Here is a 20,050-nt window from a genome sequence, read left to right as displayed (position 1 = left end):
AGTCCTTTCGCGGCTTGTTAAAAAATGTTTTAGAACTCGGTTAAGCCATTTTCTTAAGAAGCTTAAAATGTTAAGTGTTAATCAGTTTGGGTTTCTAAAGAATAGAAAGACGGAGGTTCCATTGATAATTTCGAGTAGCGTAATTAATGTATCTTAAGACAAATTATTTACGGTTGGTGCAGTATTTCTAGACCTCATGAAGGCTTTTGCTACAGTTGACCATAGTCTACTCCTGGAAAGTGCGAGGCGTATGGGATCCGTGGTAAGGCTTTCAATTTTATATGGATCTTCCTTAGTAGCCGTAATCAGTTTGTGGAGATGGATTCCATACAATCTGAAAAGCGTCCAGAAGTAGGGTCCCACAGGGAACTGTTCTTTGTCCGGTTATTTTCCTGTTGTTCATTATTAGATATGCCTAATTCTATCCCCAGAATGAAACTGTCATTATTTGTTGATGGCATTATATCTATCAGCAATACAAAGACAGAAGAATTACTCTGACATCGTTGAAGAATAATGTTAATATTTTATATTCCAGGTTGGGCGTAAATAGGCTTAAGGTTAATTTGGGTAAGTCAAATTTTCCCGATCGCGTTTTTTATCCTTGAGTTTAGGTAATTGTAACACAGTGCAGTATTTATAGAGAATTTCTAAAACTAAATGCTTGGGGGTTCGTATTGACGAAACATTATCATTGAAGTACCATGTACAGTCTGTTTCAAAAATGTTGTCTCTAGCCCACCCTAGCCCAGGGATAATATTCTCTCTATTTGTCCTACGCCTTGTTTATTTTCCCTTTATCCATCCATACGTACAGTACCATTCTAGCGTTTTGCTTGGTATATTCTCTTTCGAGCTCTACGAAACAACGTTGTTTGATCGTTGGTTGGCCTACAACCCTGGGATTCAGTACAGATCACCTATCAGCGGGGACGGATATTGCCAGTTTCTGGATTAAGAAAGTTTTAAACACACTTGTTTATTTTTAAGCTACAACATGATACAAGTCTATTATATTTGGTAATTTGGAAAATCTGAGATCCTCGGTCCACGATTATACACTGGATCTTCCACAGATATTAATACTCCGCAGGTTGCTTCAAACCGCTAGGTGTTTCCTGTGCTTTATAGAGGATTAGCAGTTGGGAACACCTTGATCAGAATACAAAATATTAGCTATATTTCTTTGTTTAAGAGTGTAATTAAAGAAACACTTTTTAGTAAGTATGAATTTTATTTTATTTTTGGAGGGATGGTGGTGAATAAAGAAACCAATAACTTATTAATTACGGTCATCCGGGGCACGAAAGGTATACTTGATAAAATTGTTTGTTATAAGGTCTGTGATGCCGATTAGGAGCTGTGTTGTACACTGGCTGTGTTTTATCTTTTTTTTTTTTTTTTTTAGCGTTTTTTTGCCACCTCCTCAGACCATTTTTTTACTTCCTGGGGTGGGGTGACTGTTAATCTTTACTTGTTGTTTGTTTGTTATAATAAATGTCTCCCTCTGGTAAGTTTAAATTGGTTCTTACTGTAGGTGGCCTGGTTTCCTTTTATAGAAGATGAATCGGGATCAGATGACGCTGTCATAGGCAGTAATATGCTTCCATCTTGACTCTGCAGCTCCAAGCATGAAGATGACGAGATGGCGCTCTCATCACCAGTATGTGAGCTGAAAGAAGAAAAGACCAATTTTTGATGAACCGATATTTTAGGTGTTTTTACACTATCTTAGTAAAATATGCATGGAATAGACAGTTTTACTTAATAGTTAAAAAATCTTCTTTTTTTCACTTTGAACACAGATCTTATTAGCTTTTTACTACCGAACTATAGACACGTTTGAGATGGCCCATTGTGTTTACCAAAGATTTTGCCAAACCCTTTTTTATACCTATGATTATTGTTTCTTATTTTTAAATCTGTACACTGCCTAGTCAAAAGACTTAAAAATAGGTTAAAAAAACATAAAAACATTCCTTGAAGCCTTGAGTGCCTTTTGCCTTCTGGTAGACCTTCCTTTTTAAAAGATTTTAAATTTGAAAAGACTTGGATTTTATGAAAGTGATTTGCTTGAAATCGGGTTTATGCCCTAAATGCTTGTGATAGTATATTTTTCCGTAATGTCCACGTTTAAGTTTTTACAATTTTTCCAGCTTCTACCTACCCAACTAAAAGACCTGTTTCGCCTTAACAAGATAGAAAAGGTGCATTAAAATTTCACTGCAGATTCTCAGCTGAATGGACTTGCAAATCCAAATATTCCAAGAGAGCTCAAAGGCGATTCATTGGTAGAACCAGAACTATTAAATTTCTAACTCAGGATGCGTCCTTTAACGTTATTCAAAATCTAGAATAAATAAACCTTAATAAAAACTCCAGAAATCCTATGGCAATTGCCCTACTAGATTTCTAAAAATATTTTTGGAAATCAAGAAATAAATTTGAAAGAGAACTTTGCCTCCTAGGACTAGTCACTCCTTCCAGGATTAGCCCCTCCCTAGAGAAGTAGAAGAAATGATTGATGCTGCAGAACAAAGCAGGCTAAGGAAAGTAGATTTGCTTCTATGACATAAAATTTCTGAATTCTTTTCATGTAACATCTAAATTAAATACATTTCAATAGCGAAATAAACCCCATAATTATAGATTTTCCGTAAAATGATGTATTTACAGTTTTGGCAGCGATCTATGCAGCAAAGATGTAACTTTAGGCATTTATAAAGCTATCCAGTGTTTTACAGTAGTTTCCGATTCACCATGATTATTAAAGCTCTATGGATTATCGGAAAAAGAATCGATAAAGGTTTAAAACGAATATTTTTGTTCTGAGTTTAAAAGCAGACTAAAGATTTTCCCTCTCTTGAAAGTAGATTAAAGATGCCATGAAAACAAACTTTTCCAACCAGTGTCAGCCCTTCTAAAACGAAGTGTTAAACGCATTTAACTTTACCACTACCAAGTCTATTTTGCTTACTAACGGTAGTATTTGCTTAGCCTCCATTATTTTGACCCAGACCAAGTTTTTAACGATGGTGTTTTTACATATTTATGAAACGACAAATTTTCATCTAAAATAATCCCATATTTAAACTGATCTACCCGTTTTAATTCAAGATCATTCAAGAAAAGAGAGAAGCTATCTGGCACTACTGATCCAGTTCGCGACATATTTATGAAACGACAAATAAATATTTATGAAACGAAAAATTTTCATCTAAAATAATCCCATATTTAAACTGATCTACCCGTTTTAATTCAAGATCATTCAAGAAAAGAGAGAAGCTATCTGGCACTACTGATCCAGTTCGCGACATATTTATGAAAAGCCAAATACATATTTATGAAACGACAAATTTTCATCTAAAATAATCCCATATTTAAACTGATCTACCCGTTTTAATTCAAGATCATTCAAGAAAAGAGAGAAGCTATCTGGCACTACTGATCCAGTTCGCGACATATTTATGAAACGACAAATACATATTTATGAAACGACAAATTCTCATCTAAAATAATCCCATATTTAAACTGATCTACCCGTTTTAATTCAAGATCATTCAAGAAAAGAGAGAAGCTATCTGGCACTACTGATCCAGTTCGCGAAAATAACATATATTGGAATTTTTTTTTCATTAAGAGCTAGTAAATTCCTTGAATACCAATCAAATACAGTTAGTAACGCACTTTCGAGGTTCTGGAAAAGAACTGATAGGTCCCAGTGAGAACCGGGATAGGATATGTATATATATATATATATATATATATATATATATATATATATATATATATATATATATATATATATATATATATATATATATATATATATATATATATATGTACATATATATATGGCGGATTTCTCGCCCTCGTTTCGTTTTCTTTAATTTTATACCTGCTACTACCAAAAATTGCAAAATTGCATATGGAGATCTTTTTGATTGAAAGTATAATTCCCAATTTTCTTTTTAACTTTTAAAGATATATATGGTTACGTCAGTTTCCACTGAACTATTTCAAACAATCAGATTCCGTTTTTACTGTCATTAGCACTTTCAAGGTTCAGCGGCCTTCCGAAAAAAAATTCTTTTACCTAGCATCAAACTTCTATCAAGGCTTAGTGGCCCAAGACTCGAGGCTTAGTGGACTTCAGAAGAAAAATTTTGTTTTACCTAGTATCAAACTTTTCAGCAACCTCTGTTTCTACGTATGTAAGATAAGGTAGGTTAGGAACTTCTTCAATATCCACCATTAGCTGTTCAGCCCCTTCCTTCTTCAAAGTGCATTCTTGAGTAGCTCTTATTGGAGATAATCGAAGGGGCGAATGTTCTTCATCAAAGGTCATAACTGTTTTTACTGGCTTTTTCTTTGGTTTTTCTGACCTGGCTGAAACGAAATGAGGTCATATTAGCTACAGAGATATCAAGAACACAATATGAAACACTCATCAATCCTTACTAACATCTAAGACTGATAAAAAACATGACGAACCAAGAGATCTACTCAATTCCTTCTCCAGAAGATATCATGAGTATTTTCACAGGTCTGAGCCTTGATTGTGGTCTAAGGAGTTCCCCTTAAATCTAATTTCCCCCGCCCTTACTTTTAACTCAACTGGCTTCGATTTAGAAATAGTTATTTAAAAAAAAGTCTTTCTGATGAGAGTAAAGAACAGAGCTGAAACTTAAAAAGCAAAAAAAAAAACAGTACTTCGGAATCTATACAACATACATCTATTAAAGTGATGCAAATAAAGGGACTGATCATATTTCCCTAAGTTTGCAGGATTACACCAAACTACTGCTTTACTGAAAACCCAAAACCCAAGCATGAGGAACAAGAATACTTTATCCTTATACTAAAAAATCTCCTAAAGCTTTTTATGTTTCTTCAGTAAAATAAAGTCCTATGCACTTTCGTGTATCAACACATAGAGAAAAATTTCGAGTCGACTTATTTGTACTTGTTTCACACATATATGTTGTATGCACTACGGATCACTTATTTCGTAAATTTCTAGATTAACTAACGATTGAGATAGCTAAGAAATAGACATACTATAGAATATAAATTCCATCCTGATATATAACATTCTAAATATAACATTCATTTTTGAATTGAAATATAACATTCATTTACGTCGCAAATTTAGTTTACCATCGGGAACTTACCCACAATGTAATTCTTTTCAACGAGCAGAAATTGAATAAACAATCAATGCAAACAAACATAGAATAGATACCATTGTAAATCAATAAATAAATCTTAAAACGAGTGAAACTTAAACTGAACATGCAAATCAAGCTTGAAACGAAAAAAAATTACTACAAACAAGAGTTTGGGTATTACCTCCTTCTCTCACTGTAAAAGTCTAAAACTTACTGCGTCATGGCGCTTTACTGAAAACTGTCATGTGTCTGGAACAGTCTTGGAAAGTATAAACAAAATCAAACTTAATATTTCATATAAAATGATATTAGTTGTTGAAAGATCCATCAGTTCAAGATTTTATTTCGCTGTAATTTAATTTTCATTTCCAATGCTGTAAGAACTGGACAAGAAAATATTTGTAATATAATTCGTTTTCAGTGAAGCGCCAATGACACAGTAGGCTTAAGGCTTTCACAGTTAACGAAGGGGACAATTTTAGGGGTCTTGAACAATTTTAGAAAGAACTGATAAATTGAACTGAATATTTGATGTATAATGATATTAATTGCTGAAAGCTCAATATTTCAAAATTTTACGGTAATTTTACAGTTTATTTTCAATATTAAATATCAAAGAAATATTTGTAATATAACTCGTTTTCAGTAAAGCGCCAATGACGCAGTAGGTTTTAGACTTTTACAGTGAGAGAAGGAGACGATACCCAAACTCTTGTTTGTAGTGATTTTTGTTCGTTTCAAGCTTGATTTGCATATTCAGTTTAAGTCTCACTCGTTTTAATATTTATTTATTCATTCACATTAGTATCTATTGTATGTTCGTTTGCATTGATTGTTTATTTAATTTCTGTTCGTTTTGGGTTTCATTTATACTTCAATAGCAAAATTTTTTGTTTTCGTTTTAAAATTGATTTTCATATTCAATCTAATCATTACTCGCTTTAAGATTTATTTATTCATTTATATTATTACTTGTTGTATGTTTTTGCTATGATTGTTTATTTAATTTCTGTTCGTTTTGGGTTTCATTTATTCTTTAATAGTAATTTCTCGTCGTTTTGAGTTTAAATTTTAACAGGTATTTGTATCTGCTGATCTTAATTTTAAAATGGCCTTTACTTTTCTTAGAAAAACTTCTTTTTCGGAAAGTTTTTTTTTTTAAATTAATTTCTATTGAAAAAACGTGATCTCAATTATAGCTCCAGTAGGTATATGTTGCGTAAATGCTACAGGACAGCCCCGTTGAAGAAAATTGAGGCCAATTCTCAAGTATCGCTTTTGAGGTTGGAGAGCCACCAGCGATTCGAAAATATGAAATGGACAGACAATTTTGAGAAGCACAATGAGGAGGAAAGTGGAACTCCACAACTCAAAAGTCTATCGAAAGTTATGACAGAATAATAATAATCTATTAAAAAATGTATCCTGTCATACAGCCACTGCAAACAGTTTGATCAATTTAGAACAACTCAAGAAGGGCAAAGCTGACCAAGTCGAAAGGGGGAGAAATTTTACCTAGCAGCGTCTAAGTAAACATCCAAGCAACGTCTTGTACGAAAAACCTCAAATTATCAACGACTATGAAAATGTAATCTGATTGCTTTAACTGATTAAGTGATAACTTAACCAATTGGTAAAGATTAGGTCATTGACTGAATTTGTTAAGTGACTCACCTTAGAAATTACTATAAATCGGGGATTCAATTTTTAATCAGAAAGACATCAATATGCAGTTATGCAGCTTTAGGTAGTAGCAGATGAAAAATTTGAAAAAAAGGCAAGGGTATAAAATCAGTGAAAAATATATGGCACCGAACAGCTTAAGAAGGCTTAGCCTTCCTTTGAAGGTATAGCTTTCTTTGAAAATCAACGAATTATTAATGTTTGAATTTTCACAGACGAAAAGCGTTGCAATATTTAACTAATTATTTTTTCTTATTTATTTTCAACGTGGCAACGCTGAAGAAAGTGCGATTCTGCCATGAAACGACCAAAGAGAATTCTTATAAAATACTCATTTTCAAGTATAAATAGACCTAAGATGGGTCCAAGGTATAAAAAATATTTCATTTGATGTCCTTGGTACTTTGAGCTATGGATATTGAAATATAATAATTTAATCACACGCAACTTACAACCAAATTTTCAGTCAGTTTTAGAATAAACAGAGAAATAAGAAGGTCCAAAATGAGAGGAAGTAAGAGGAAGTAAGAAGAAGAGGAAGTAGGTCCAAAAGAGAGACGATAGCAAAAGAGGTCAAGGTTTATCTTCAATAATAATTCATTGTGGCTTTAAGCTCCCAGTGACCGACACATAAATACGCAATCTGAGAGCAAAATTGCTCAACTACTCCAAAACTCCTCCCAAGAAAAACGCCATTAAACAAGTTGAACATTTCATTTCGAACGGTCCATAGTCTAGCTAATAATACCGTATCAGCATAAATTTTTCTTCGACCGTTACCGTTAGTGAAAACGCATAAGCAAGAAAGGATAATTTCAGTCGTAGAATAATTTTACTCTCAGGAAAACGGCTGATGTGTCGATTTATGATAAAATCACATTTTTTGTTGATAAGTAATATTAGAGTCATACAGAGTCCCAGCACAGACTATTCAAAAAAGCAGAAAACAGAAAACAAAATGAAGATCTCAAAATTTTTGAATTGTTTCGGAATAAGACAATGTCACTCCCAGGAGAAGAAGAGGAAGAAGATGCCGCTCTCAGGTCGCAAAATGTTAGGAAGCCGGTGTAAAGTCGCTTCAAAGAATTGTTAGTCTTTACTATACCCTAACAGACACTAGTATGCAATACGCTAAGTCTAAGTTCCATGGGAAGAAACAAATAGTTTTTCAGTAGGGGGAGGGGGAGGAGGTTAATATTTCCAAGTAATGCAACACGGAAGGAGAGTTAATCCATATCTAAATAAATACAGTGTTATTTATTTAGACTAAACTCTGGATTTGGGTACATATGAGAGTATTTTGTTCTAGAGACAGTGGTAGCCTTCAAGAGTAACCTTTGTAGGGAACCCTCTATACCCTCTCATGGTGCAGATCAAATAAAAGAAACTTGTGCAGACAAAAAAAAGGCAATAATCATCAATATTAACATATTTTTTGTTCCCACGTTTAAGGAAATGGTGGGAAAGATGCTTTTCCTACACCAAAATGCAAATACTGAAATCAAAAATTTTTACGGAAAAGAGGAAATTAAAAAAAAAATTACCAATTAAACTTTCATTTTAAAACACGGCTGGAGTATCAGAATTGGAAACTAAATTTTTGCTTAAAAATTTTAAAAGCACCAGAAAATGTAATTTCAACAAACTTTGACAATTGTTATCTGCAAGAAGGTGGATACTATCAAATTTTTTCTGACCGATTTTTACTAAAAGAAACTATTTTTATTGGTTTTTTACTCACCAGTTTTACTAGGAGACAAAGCCACTGTTGCCACCAATTTATTTAAAGTTTCATCTTCTATTGCAGAGTCTTGAAGTGATAAAAACTTGTTAATGGCCGGGATATGCCTATCTAGTTCGCTTTTATCTATATTGAGGGCAAACAGTATTCCATTTGACAAGGCTGTAACAGAGAGATAATCATTACCACGAACTGTAAGTATAGAACTACCTATGCCAATGGTTACCAAAACTATAAAACGGAAGTTTTCAAACGATAAATAAATAAAACAAAATCTCCATTTTTTGTTGATTTAAACATATAAACTCTGTTAAGTTATGAATAACCATTAAAAACTATGAAACTTTTGAATAGATTAGGATGGAGAAGGAGCATGCGCAGCTGTGTTGGCCTCAGGTGGCTTGGTCCTGCAGTGAGAAGTAAAGAAAATAAATCAAATTACAAAATATGAGAGGATCAGTCGAACTCACTAAATCTGGAGTCACTAATAGAACTGAAACACAATCTTGTAAATCATGAATAATTTCACAGACACCAAAGAAATCGTTCGTCTTCTTCTTCATTACACATGTGGCACAGACACCCATCTTAAGGGCTAATTCTTTTCTTATTATTTTCAGACAATGGCATTCTTTAAGTAGTGTAGAGAGAAAAGATATAACTTCATGGGTGATATTTCTTTGAAATTCTGGGTTGTAGTTCAGCCCTTGGGGGTAGTAATAGAGCCTTTTATGATTGCAAGTTATATCTTACTCGTTTTTTACTTATTGGTTATATTTTACGCTTTTTACATATTTTTCTTTATAACACTTTGTCATTCAGTTCGTGTTATCATTTTCTCCTTCCTATTCGATTTATTTGGAATGTGATAGGAGAGCTCTGTGAACGTATTACTATAAACTGAAAATTGCTCATAAATCTTCTCCCTCGGCTAAGAACTCTAAACATTATTGTACCACCAGTCCTATAAGGATAGGAAAATGGAAGTTCGATTCACTCAAACCATGAGTTTTCTTCATACTTTTTCTTGAAAATTATTGTGTTTATATTTATCCCGGGGAAATTACCTTATTTGTGTTTGTACTATATTGCTGTTAGTCTTTTCTTTGCTAATATTTTTTTCTACTCTGTTTATTAGTTTTATTTAAAAACAGGTAATTATTCTTATTGTTTATAACAAAATTTTACTTTGATTGCTCATTACTCATACTGCTATGCAACATATAACATGAAAAAAACTAGATAAATATTAGATAAATATGACGAATGTATCATCCTCTTATTCACTCTCCTTAGTATCTGAGTTTGTGCAGTCTTTGGAAACCCCACTTCAACCCAGTCCTTAAAATAAACAAGAAAGAAATTTCAGCCAATTTTACACTGGTTGATATATTTTCAATATTATTTAATAATATTAATTTTAATTAATTTTATTGATTTAAAATCAACTAAAATTTACTAATCAATTCAAGATTAACTACAATTATTTTTTATTAATTTAATAAAAGATTAATTTAATCACTTTAATTGATTTTTAAATCATATTATCTAAATGTAATATTATTTTTGTTAATAATTATTAACTAATTTTATTCATTTTACCAGTTTTACTAATTTACCAATTGTACCACTAAGTCAAAAATTGGAAACAAAAGATTAAGATACTTTGTGCGCTTACGTGCGTGAGAGCGGAAGAATTTCAAAAAATAGCTTTGAAACCCCTAAAAACAAGAGATTAAAACCCCTACACAGAAAAAGTACACCATTGGAATTACCATGGCCGAAAACCCTAAACTAGAAACTGACAGTCTCCTGGCTTGAACAACAAGGAAAATCTTTTTTTTTTGCATTGGTAGCATTGATGTGCCTTCGTTGTTTTATTATTCTTTTTTTTTCTCCACTGCTATTTGAACACTAGAAATAGGTTTGGGCACAAGAACTTACTAGATTGCAGCTACCGCTACAATCATGATGTTATATCCAGCTGAGAAAAAGCCGACAGTCTTTTCCTGTGTTTGATACAAGATACAATTAAACTAAAGACTAGCGGAAATACGTTGCATAATAAGTCAAACTCAAAACGACTAGAATTACCATCAAAGAATAATTTTGAACAAGGAAAATCATACTTTAGTCCAACCGCTTTTGACTCTTAAAAAGGACACTTGCATTTTAAAGTTCCAATTGAACGAACCCTCTCCTAAGTTCCTACGACCGCCACTTCAGTAAGAAGTGTTCGGAAGAAATAAATACATTGAGATCATATAGTTCTTTCTTAATTTTTTTTTGACAGGAAAGGATCAAGAAAACCAAAATAAGAGACCCAGAAAAGAAAGATATCCATACCGGGATATTACTAAGGTCCTTGGTCGGCCCTGCAGTGTGCTGCTACCAAGCTGAAATCAAACTCACTGCGCCTCACAGGATTTCATACTGAGATAATTCAAGGTCTTCAAGATACGCCAGGTACAAAGAATCGCTATAAGAGAACCAGGATACATCAGGCTCCAAGATCCTTCTGGAAGAACTCAAGCTTGTCTAGATACTCCAAAGTTGGACCAGAGACTTCCTCCACTGATACTATCCGAGTTGGTCCAGCTACAATCTCATCTTCCACTTCACTTATGACAGAGTAACTTTAAAGTTCGAAATGAATAGAAATCATTCCTAATATCAAAGGGGCTGCCTACTCCTCAATCTTCTCAATCAGAACAACGGCTCAAACAGAAGGGCCGCTTAATTGAACTAAATAATATTTTTAAAGCATTAAAGAGCTTTATTGCACCGAAAGGGGGTTAGGGAAGGGGCAGTTCCCTGATATCCGGAATAATTTCTGTTCGTTTTAAGTCTTAATGTCACTCTTTACTTCCACGTCAGAACACTTATTTATTTAATAAGATCCAAAAGCAAAAAAAGGAGTGTATTGATAGAAGTTAAAACTTTAACCGAATTTGGGGGAGTTTAAGGCTAATAAGGTCTTAGTGAAACATTAAAAGAAAAATGACAAGGTCTTTTAATAAGGTGATAGCAGCGAAATTTTGGCAATGGTATAAGCAAGTATTCATGATCGTTTCAAAGTAGTTTTGAGTATTTTTGGTTACCATTTTGTTGGAAGGAAATGCAATACGAAAAAAGACAAAAAAACAAACATGAATTGATATCACAAGTTCCACCTCCTCGCCCATCTAACAAGCTTGCTATCCAACCTCAAGCGGAAACTCAGAAGCTGTGGCTCAGAACCTGCTTACAACACCTTTTATCGTGGATGCAGCGGTAGCTGCAACCTAGTAAAGGACAAACCACGACCCATAGTAACCAAAAATTAAATTACTATACAAAGATGATGAGGTTGTCAGAGGCAGTTCTATCGGAAGTTCTAGTGCGCTTTTAAGAGTCAAGAGGGATCGGAGGGCAACTAGAACCCCCACACCTTTTTTTCCCAAATGCATCCGATTCAAATTTTGAGATAGCCATTTTGTTCAAAATACTCCAAAGATCATATGACAAAAAAACTCCAGAATCAACAAAACCCCCAAGAATTAGGGGACAAGTGTTGAAAGTTATGCCCCGGGGACATATAAGGTTTTTTTTCGAAGGGGTGGTCGTATAAAATTTGGAAGAGGCTCATTTGATAGGAAATTGAAAGTTCTAGATCTGTTTTTAAGAGTTAAAAGTGATCGGAGAGCCACTAGCCCCCCCCCCCCCTCCACGATCTCTTCCCCAAATGCTTCCGATCGAAATTGTGAGATAGCAACTCCGTCAAAAGATCATATAGCAATGCCTCCAGGGTTGGCAAAACCCCCCAGAGCCTGGAGGCAACGATTTCAATTTACATCCTGGAGCATATAAGGTTTTTATGGAAGAACTGGTCCTAGAGACTTTGGAGGAGGCTCATTTGATTGGAAATTGACACATCAAAAGTGATCAGAGGGCAAATAGCCCACCCACCACAACATTCTTTTCTCAAATGCATCCGATCAAAGCTTTGAGATAGCCATTTTGTTCAAAATAGGTCCAAAAATTACATAACAGTGCCTCCATGGTTGACACGACCCCCCAGAACCCGGGAGCGTGTTAAATTTGATCGGAGAACTACATCTTCACCACGCCCTCTTTTTCTCAGATGCATCCGATCAAAGTTTTTAGATAGCTACTTTGTTCAAGATAGTCCAAATATCATAAAACAATACCTTTGGAGTTCAAATAGCCCCCCCCCAAGTCCGAAGGGTACGAATTATAAGTTATGTTCCGGGGGCATATAAGGTTTTTACGGAAGGGGTGGTCGCATAAACTTTCAGACACACAAAGGGGGGTTCATATTCACTCACTCACTCACACTCACTTACACTTACACTCGCAAGTATTTATGTTTTTATAGACTGTTTATTTTTATAGCTAAGATGCTTTATACTTCGCAAACTTTAACTTGCATTTGCATGGAAACATGTCAAATACTTTTCAATACGTAAATACTTTATTTTTAAAAACAATGATAACGTAAAAATGTACCAACCTCGTACCCTCCTCTAAAGACTTTGAAAGATAAATTTTTGAGCGGGAAGAAAGTTCAAACTTTCAAGGAATTCTTAGGGGATATCTGAAATACATTAAAATACATTAATTAGAACTAATAAAGAAGAATTGGATATTTCAAATATTAAGCCTAGGACGTGAAACCGTAGAAACATTCATCTTATAAGTCAATTAAAAAACTTTGGTAATAAAAACGAACAGAGATTAAATTTTAAAAAAACTTTGTATAAAGAGAATTTTTTCAACGAACAATAAAGAGTCTTGATTTAAATCAAGACAAGCAGAAAAAAAAATCCGTAAAATAGTTCAAATCAAAAGGTACTATTTGCATCCAGTTTTTCAAAAAAGTGTATTCGCAATATCTCCTGAACAGCTCGAGGGCATTAAGTTGAAACTTGAGACTAAGGAATACTGGGATGGGAGGTGTTTAAAACTGGTGTCTTGAAATGGATGTTGAAAAATAAATAATTATTTAATTTCTTTCCCATAGATCCATACGGTTAGGGAAGAAGGCAGTAGTCAAACTTTTGCTTGTAGCGATTTTTGTTCGTTTTAAGCTTGATTTGCAAATTCAATCTAAGTTTTACTCATTTTAAGATTTATTTATTTATTTATAATAGTTCCTGTAGTATGTTTGTTTGCTATGATTGTTTAATTAATTTCTGTTCATTTTGGGTTTTATTTATTCTTCAATAGTAAAGGATCTTTTTTTAAAGCTTGATTTGCATATTCAATTAACTTTAAGTCGTTTTAAGATTTATTTACATTAGTACCTGTTGTATGTTTGTTGGCTATTATTGTTTATTCAATATCTGTTCGTTTTGGGTTTCATTTATTCTTTAATAGTAATTTCTGGTCGTTTTGAGTTTGAATTATTATAGGAACTTATTTTTCTTATCTTAGGTTTAGTATGGCCTTTAGTTTTCTTTTGAAAACTTGTTTATCGGATTTTTTTTTTAATTAATAACATCGAAACGGGGGAAAAAATATTTCCAATGTACGTAAAATATTAGCAGAAAAGCCAGATTTTGTAATTTTGGAACACGGCACAGGAAAAATATTCACTTTAGCAAAAAGTTTACAGAAAGGCCAATGGCTTTAATGACAACTCTTCGACAGAAGTTTAATTCTTGTGAAAATAGGTCAGATTTTGACATTCATAAGGTGGAACGAGCATAACCAAAGCTTGTGATATTGATGGACAACCCAGTAGGTAAAAAATAACCAAATTAGTAATCGAAGCAAACCAGACAATTTCCGACGTTACGACGTTTGTTGTACGACATCGGAGACCGATTTCCTTATCTAATATTAGGCCAAATAAATGGCTTGCCACTTAGCAGTGTTTTTCCTGTTGAATTTGCTAACCGATCCTATTCTAACGTAATAACACTTAACTGTGGTGTTACAGAGGTATTAAGGATGGCAAATCCTGAACCATCGCAACTACGATAGATAGCAGACAAATCCATAATTTTGTCAAAGATCAATTAGTCATTTCAGACAGGCACTTTTTAACATATAATTGCACACAAAACAACGGGCCGAATACAAATATCCAGGAATAGGGTAAGAATCATGACCCGCTTATGCGCTTACGAAGCAGGCCAATATAATGCAGAGGGTGATGTTGCAGTCTAATAAGGTTCTTAGATAATCCTTCGCTTCTCAAACGCATTTGTTTTATGCATGCTTCTAGCATGAAACACAGTGTTATAACATGAAACAAATTCTAAATGAGTAATCCTCAGTTCTCATTAAAAAAAAAAAAAAAAAAAAAAAAAAAAAAAAAAAAAAAAACCCACCATTCAGAAAAGCGAATTACTATGCAATGAGTGTGACATGTAATTACAAAAAAAGAAATCAATCTATAAAATATGAGAGATTTTTGGGGAATTTGACAATATCCAGTTCCAAAAAAATTGTAGTTCAATTATTGCAATCGAAAAATTATCCAAAAGGATAGATACCAAAAACGATACAATCACCCTTAGGCAAAAAATGACGAAAGTTTGTCTTTAAATGCATATAAATGCGAAGTCATTCATCCGAAAAATCGTCTTCCAAAATTAAGGCTCTAAACATATTTTCCCAAAGTCATGACCTATCTAGTTCTTTTTTGAAGGCCAGAAAATATTAGTATGTCAATTTTCAGTAAAAAAATTACAGGTCGTTTACGAAAACAATATAAATAGCCATAAATATATAGTCTATACAATTACTGCTCGATTAAAGAGAGTAGATATACATATATACACTGAAACAACAAATAAAAAATTTATTCTTGTAATTAATGTACTGCATTCTTTTTTAGATGGACAACAAAAGCCATTTTTTATTTTTAATTTATTGGAAGACATTCAGAAAATTTTACTTTCAACATAATATACACGTCTGAATTCCTGTTACGTTGCTCGGTGTGTGTTCTCGGTTTGTACTCAACCCCCATTTTACCAAAACCAGACGCAAATCGACCTAAAGCAACTATATTTAATCTGTTGCATAGGTTGAATTGAATGATGTCCGGATCCTCTCCCCCAGGCAATTCTAAAAAAAAATTTCGCAAGAAAAAGATTCTTCACTCAAAAATGTGAAATTTTGCATTTTCTTAGAAAAGAAAGATTACAGATGCGTGTTTATTTATTTATCTTTTTTTTTTAATGAGATAATTTTTATAGCAATGTCACCAAAATAACCAGCCAGTCGTTAAAATCCACTGCCTCCCCCCGCCCAATAAAAAGAAAAAAATTGGAAACTGAAGCTCTGGTCGGTATCAGATCAAATCCATGGGAAGCAATTACTCGTACTTCTTAGTCCCAGCCTGTTATCTCTGTGTACTTTCATCACAGGGCAACTCTTTGCCACTAACAGTTGCTACTTATTTCACATTTTCAAATTATATTTTCTTTAACCTTTATCTTACCCAACTGTTATAACTCAACCCCCCAAAAATATGACAAGGGAATTAATTTAAATTAAAATATAAAAATCAATGCTATAAGAAATTCTAATCTATATATTCTACCTATAATTTGGAACATGGGTAAAATATTCCCAGATTCCTATTTTTCTTCATTATTTTCTTCAGCTTAAGATTCGTCCTATACACTACCAGATGGCGATAATTACTTTTTACATCAACAGCAGCACCACGATATACCTTAGTGTCTTTTGGCGACCCAGCCAGTCTCCGATTTACAATAGCATAGTCGATAAGGTTAACCGCCTTACCATCATGTGAATATCGTGTTAACTTATGGGCCATTTTGCGATCAAATACTGTATTAATTATAACTAGATCGTTATACCTACAAAATTGCAGCAGTCTGAAACCATTACTGTTTTATTTTCCTACGCCAAATTTACCAAGGCACGATACCATCTATCCTTATTTCTAACGACCTGAGCGTTAAAATCCCCTAAAAAAATACCGTGTTTCACCCTGGGATCCCATCTATTTGTCCCTATAGCTGTAAGTAAAATTCATCTGAGTTACTACTATCTCCATTCGTCGTTTCTACAGAGACATATACCCCCCCCCTCCGAAATTCTTGTCTGACTCATTAAACGTAACAGAAATGCATACAAACAAATTTTTTGATAAGTTTGATACGTTTTTAAAAGTTTCTTTTTGTAATCCCCCCGAAAAAAAATCCTGGATACGCCCTTGGCCTGTACGTTTGATCCTTCTTTACCCACCAACCACATTTTCTCTTGTGCAAAGGCTTGTTAGTATTTCTTCTTTATGAACTCTTTGCATAGCATCAAGGCCAACTAGAATATCTTGATACCAACCTTCAATGCCACCTAGAAGTTGCTTAACCTTTTCTTTATCTCGAAGGAAAGCGAAATCCTCGTATGCATTCGCCAATTTATAATCATCTGAGATTAATAGAGCCAGGTATCGCCCAAGAGAGTGTTCGTTCAAACATGTTCGTAGCCACGCACGTCCCCTTCCAGAGTCGGTAAAGACGTGCTGAAGGATTAAGTAACGTTCCAGTTCGTGCCGACTGAGAAATTTCTTGACGTAGTCCCACAAAACTGAAAGATAAAATGCTAAAATAGGAACTAATAAAGGGTTCTAGACGTTTACCCCACTGGAAAATACCCCCCCGTGGAAAATAAGGACTTAATTTGAAAATTTCACTTTTTTAATTTCCGTAGGGGGAAGGAATTTTGGGACTTGTGTGTTATGCGCCACTCACTCAAGTCTACGCTGTGTAAAATTCAAGAACACATACCGGTTTTTTCGTTAGTTTCTTCGTTACTTTAGAAAAAAATTTGGGCTATAGATTTGCACATTATGGGGGGGGGGGGTAAAGTATAGCGGGACAGAATATATGGAAAATATATCATTTGGGCTATATATTGGCAAATAAAAAAAAGGGGGGGGGGGTAAAATATTTGATAGTTTGAAGTCAGAAAACAATTCTTTCTATGTATTACAGAGGTTAAAAAATTACAGAAGAATAGTGAGCTATCTGGAAATTTTGTTAACTAAAAAAAAAATAATAAAAATCCCGGTATAAAGTAAATATAATGTTTCATTTAAGTGTTTTTTCCAAGTGTTAAATGTTTTTTTTTCAGTGACTGTTTTTCCAAGTATTAAGTACTATTATTAGGTTAATGTAGTGTTTCATTCAGTGCTTTATGATGATCGCTGATCAAATTTTGTTATTTGTGCCTTTCATTTATGTTATTTTACTGTGTTCATGGCCATATATTTGGCTTTAAAATACTATTATCTATCTATCTATCTATCTAATATGCAGAATAATTGTGCCAAACACGTTTTGCATCAGACCCGCTATACTTTACCCTCCCCCCTCATGGGAAAATATAGAGGACAAAGTTATTTCTAAAGTAAACAAAAAACTAACGAAAAAACCGTTGTGTTATATAATTTTACACAGAGTAAAATTGAGTGTGCGGCGACTAATACAACAGTACCAAAGTTCCTTCCCCGTACGGAAATTGAAAAACACAAAACTTAAATGAAATTCTCAAATTTGGAAAGCCTTATTTTCCACGGGGGTATTTTCCGGGGGGGGGGGTATTTTCCGAGGGGTAATCACCGAGAAGGGGAGGGGGTATTTTCCGAGGGGTAATCACCGAGAAGGGGGGGGGGGTAAACGCCGGACACCTAATAAAGGTACCAAGGACATCAGAATAAAACCATTATTTTCCCTCCGAATCCATCTTAGGTCTAGTCATGCCTGAAAACTGCGATTTTCTCAGATTTTTCCTTTGGTTGCTTAAAATTATGAACTTTTTGAGGCTATACCACATTTTGGTCAATATTGCCACGTTGACTGTGAAAATAGGCAAGTAAAACTAACTTGCCAAAATTTAATAACGCTTTTCATCCGTAAAAATCTAAACATTAGCAACCTCTTGGTCCCCAAAGACGTCTAAACCTTCAAAGGATAACAAGCTGTTTAGTGCCTGATATTATTTTTTACAATAAAGGGTCAAAAAGAAATTGAAACTTCATAAGAGGGGGTAAAGAGCAAAATTTTGAATAGAATGGTGTGAAGAAGAGGCGTGTACAACCGTGTCGGCCTCAGGTTGCTTGGTAAAGCAGTGCGTTGTTAGTAGTAGTAGTAATAATAGTGTTTATAGAACAGACTACAAGGATAGCCTCTTTTGTATGTTATAAGCATCAGAGTGACAACATTTGTTGTTATCTGCCGTTTTAAGCTAAAAGTACTAATATATAGTTAATGAGCATTGAGGATAATTGAGTTATAAAATCACACCCAAGTTAACAGCACTAAATTGCTGCAGCAGAGCAAGTATCTTCTATACATTGTGGCTTCCAGACTAGAACTCAATATTATTTTAATCATATCAGAGGCAACGCCATAGCGTTGCCTATAGTAAAGGCCATAAAGCTCCAATGTTTTATTACTTTTTATTTATTTTTTTCCCAGAGGCACTTCATATCGAAGGGGTGGTCCTGTAAGCTTCGGAGCGGGCTCATTCGATTGGAAATCGGAATTTCTAAAGACCTTTTAAGAGTCAAAAGTGATCGGAGTGCAGCTAGCCCCCCCCCTACGCTTTTTTCCCAAAATGCATCTGATAAACATTTTGAGATAGCCATTTTGTTAAAAATAGTTCAAAGATCAGATAACAAAAATTCCGGGGTCGACAAAGCCCCCCCCCCCCAGGGCCCGGGGGCAAGTGTTGTAAATTATGCCCCAGGGGCATATCAGGTTTTTATGGAAGGGATGGTCGTACAAACTTCGAAGGGGGCTCATTCGATTGTAAATCAGAATTTCTAGTCCCCTTATTAAGAGTCAAAAGAGATCGAAGGTCGACTAGCCCCCCCCCACGCTCTTTTTTCCCCAAACTCATCCGATAAAAATTTTGATATATCCATTTTGTTCAAAATAGTTCAAAGCTCAAATAACGAAAACTGAGAAGAAAGAAGGCGTGGTCGTATAAACTTTGGAGGAAGTTCATTCGATCGAAAATAAAAAATTATTGTGCCCTTTCTAAGAATCAAAAGTGATCAAAAAGTAACAAGCCCTCTTCTCCTGTGCCTTTCCCCCCAAATGCATCTTACAAAAATTTTGAAATAGAAATTTTGTTCAAAACAGTCCAAAATTCAAATTACTACAATTTAGGGGTTGAGAAATCCTCTATAGCCCCCGGGGCAGAGATTGTAACTTATATAAGTTACCCATTATTAGAATATAAGGTTTTTGTAGACGGGATGGTCGTACTAACTTTGGAGGGGGCTCATTCGATCGGAATTTGAAACTTCTAATTCGTTTTAAGAGTCAAAAGTGATCAATGGGCAACAAGACCACGCCCCACTTTCCCAAAAGGCATCCGGTCAAAATTTTTAGATAGCCGTTTTGTTCAAAATAGTTCAAAGGCCAAATAACTATGCTTCCAAGGTTGACCCCCCCCCCTC

At 34.2% G+C, this 20,050-nt stretch overlaps 1 protein-coding gene across 9 annotated transcripts in view; it reads right to left on the bottom strand.

Annotated features, from left to right (window-relative positions):
- The window catches only part of LOC148954150 (sorting nexin-29-like), an 80,857-nt gene that overhangs the window by 33,980 nt on the left and 26,827 nt on the right, over positions 1 to 20,050 (bottom strand). For 8 of the 9 annotated variants that reach the window (XM_089086949.1, XM_089086947.1, XM_089086946.1 and 5 more), the window contains exons 4-7: positions 16,924 to 17,169; positions 8,596 to 8,757; positions 4,176 to 4,389; positions 1,533 to 1,672 (exon numbers count right to left, since the gene is read on the bottom strand). In XM_089086949.1, the coding sequence (XP_088943075.1) occupies positions 1,533 to 1,672; positions 4,176 to 4,389; positions 8,596 to 8,757; positions 16,924 to 17,169 (762 nt within the window). The remainder of the gene's footprint in view (positions 1 to 1,532; positions 1,673 to 4,175; positions 4,390 to 8,595; positions 8,758 to 16,923; positions 17,170 to 20,050) is intronic. The other variant, XM_089086952.1, reaches the window with a different exon arrangement.

The sequence above is a fragment of the Artemia sp. Qi Xiang Cuo genome, chromosome 3, assembly GCF_049724085.1.
Source record: "Artemia sp. Qi Xiang Cuo chromosome 3, ASM4972408v1, whole genome shotgun sequence".
In the NCBI taxonomy this organism is placed as follows: Eukaryota; Metazoa; Arthropoda; class Branchiopoda; order Anostraca; family Artemiidae; genus Artemia; species Artemia sp. Qi Xiang Cuo.
This window is presented reverse-complemented; position numbering and strand designations above follow the sequence as displayed.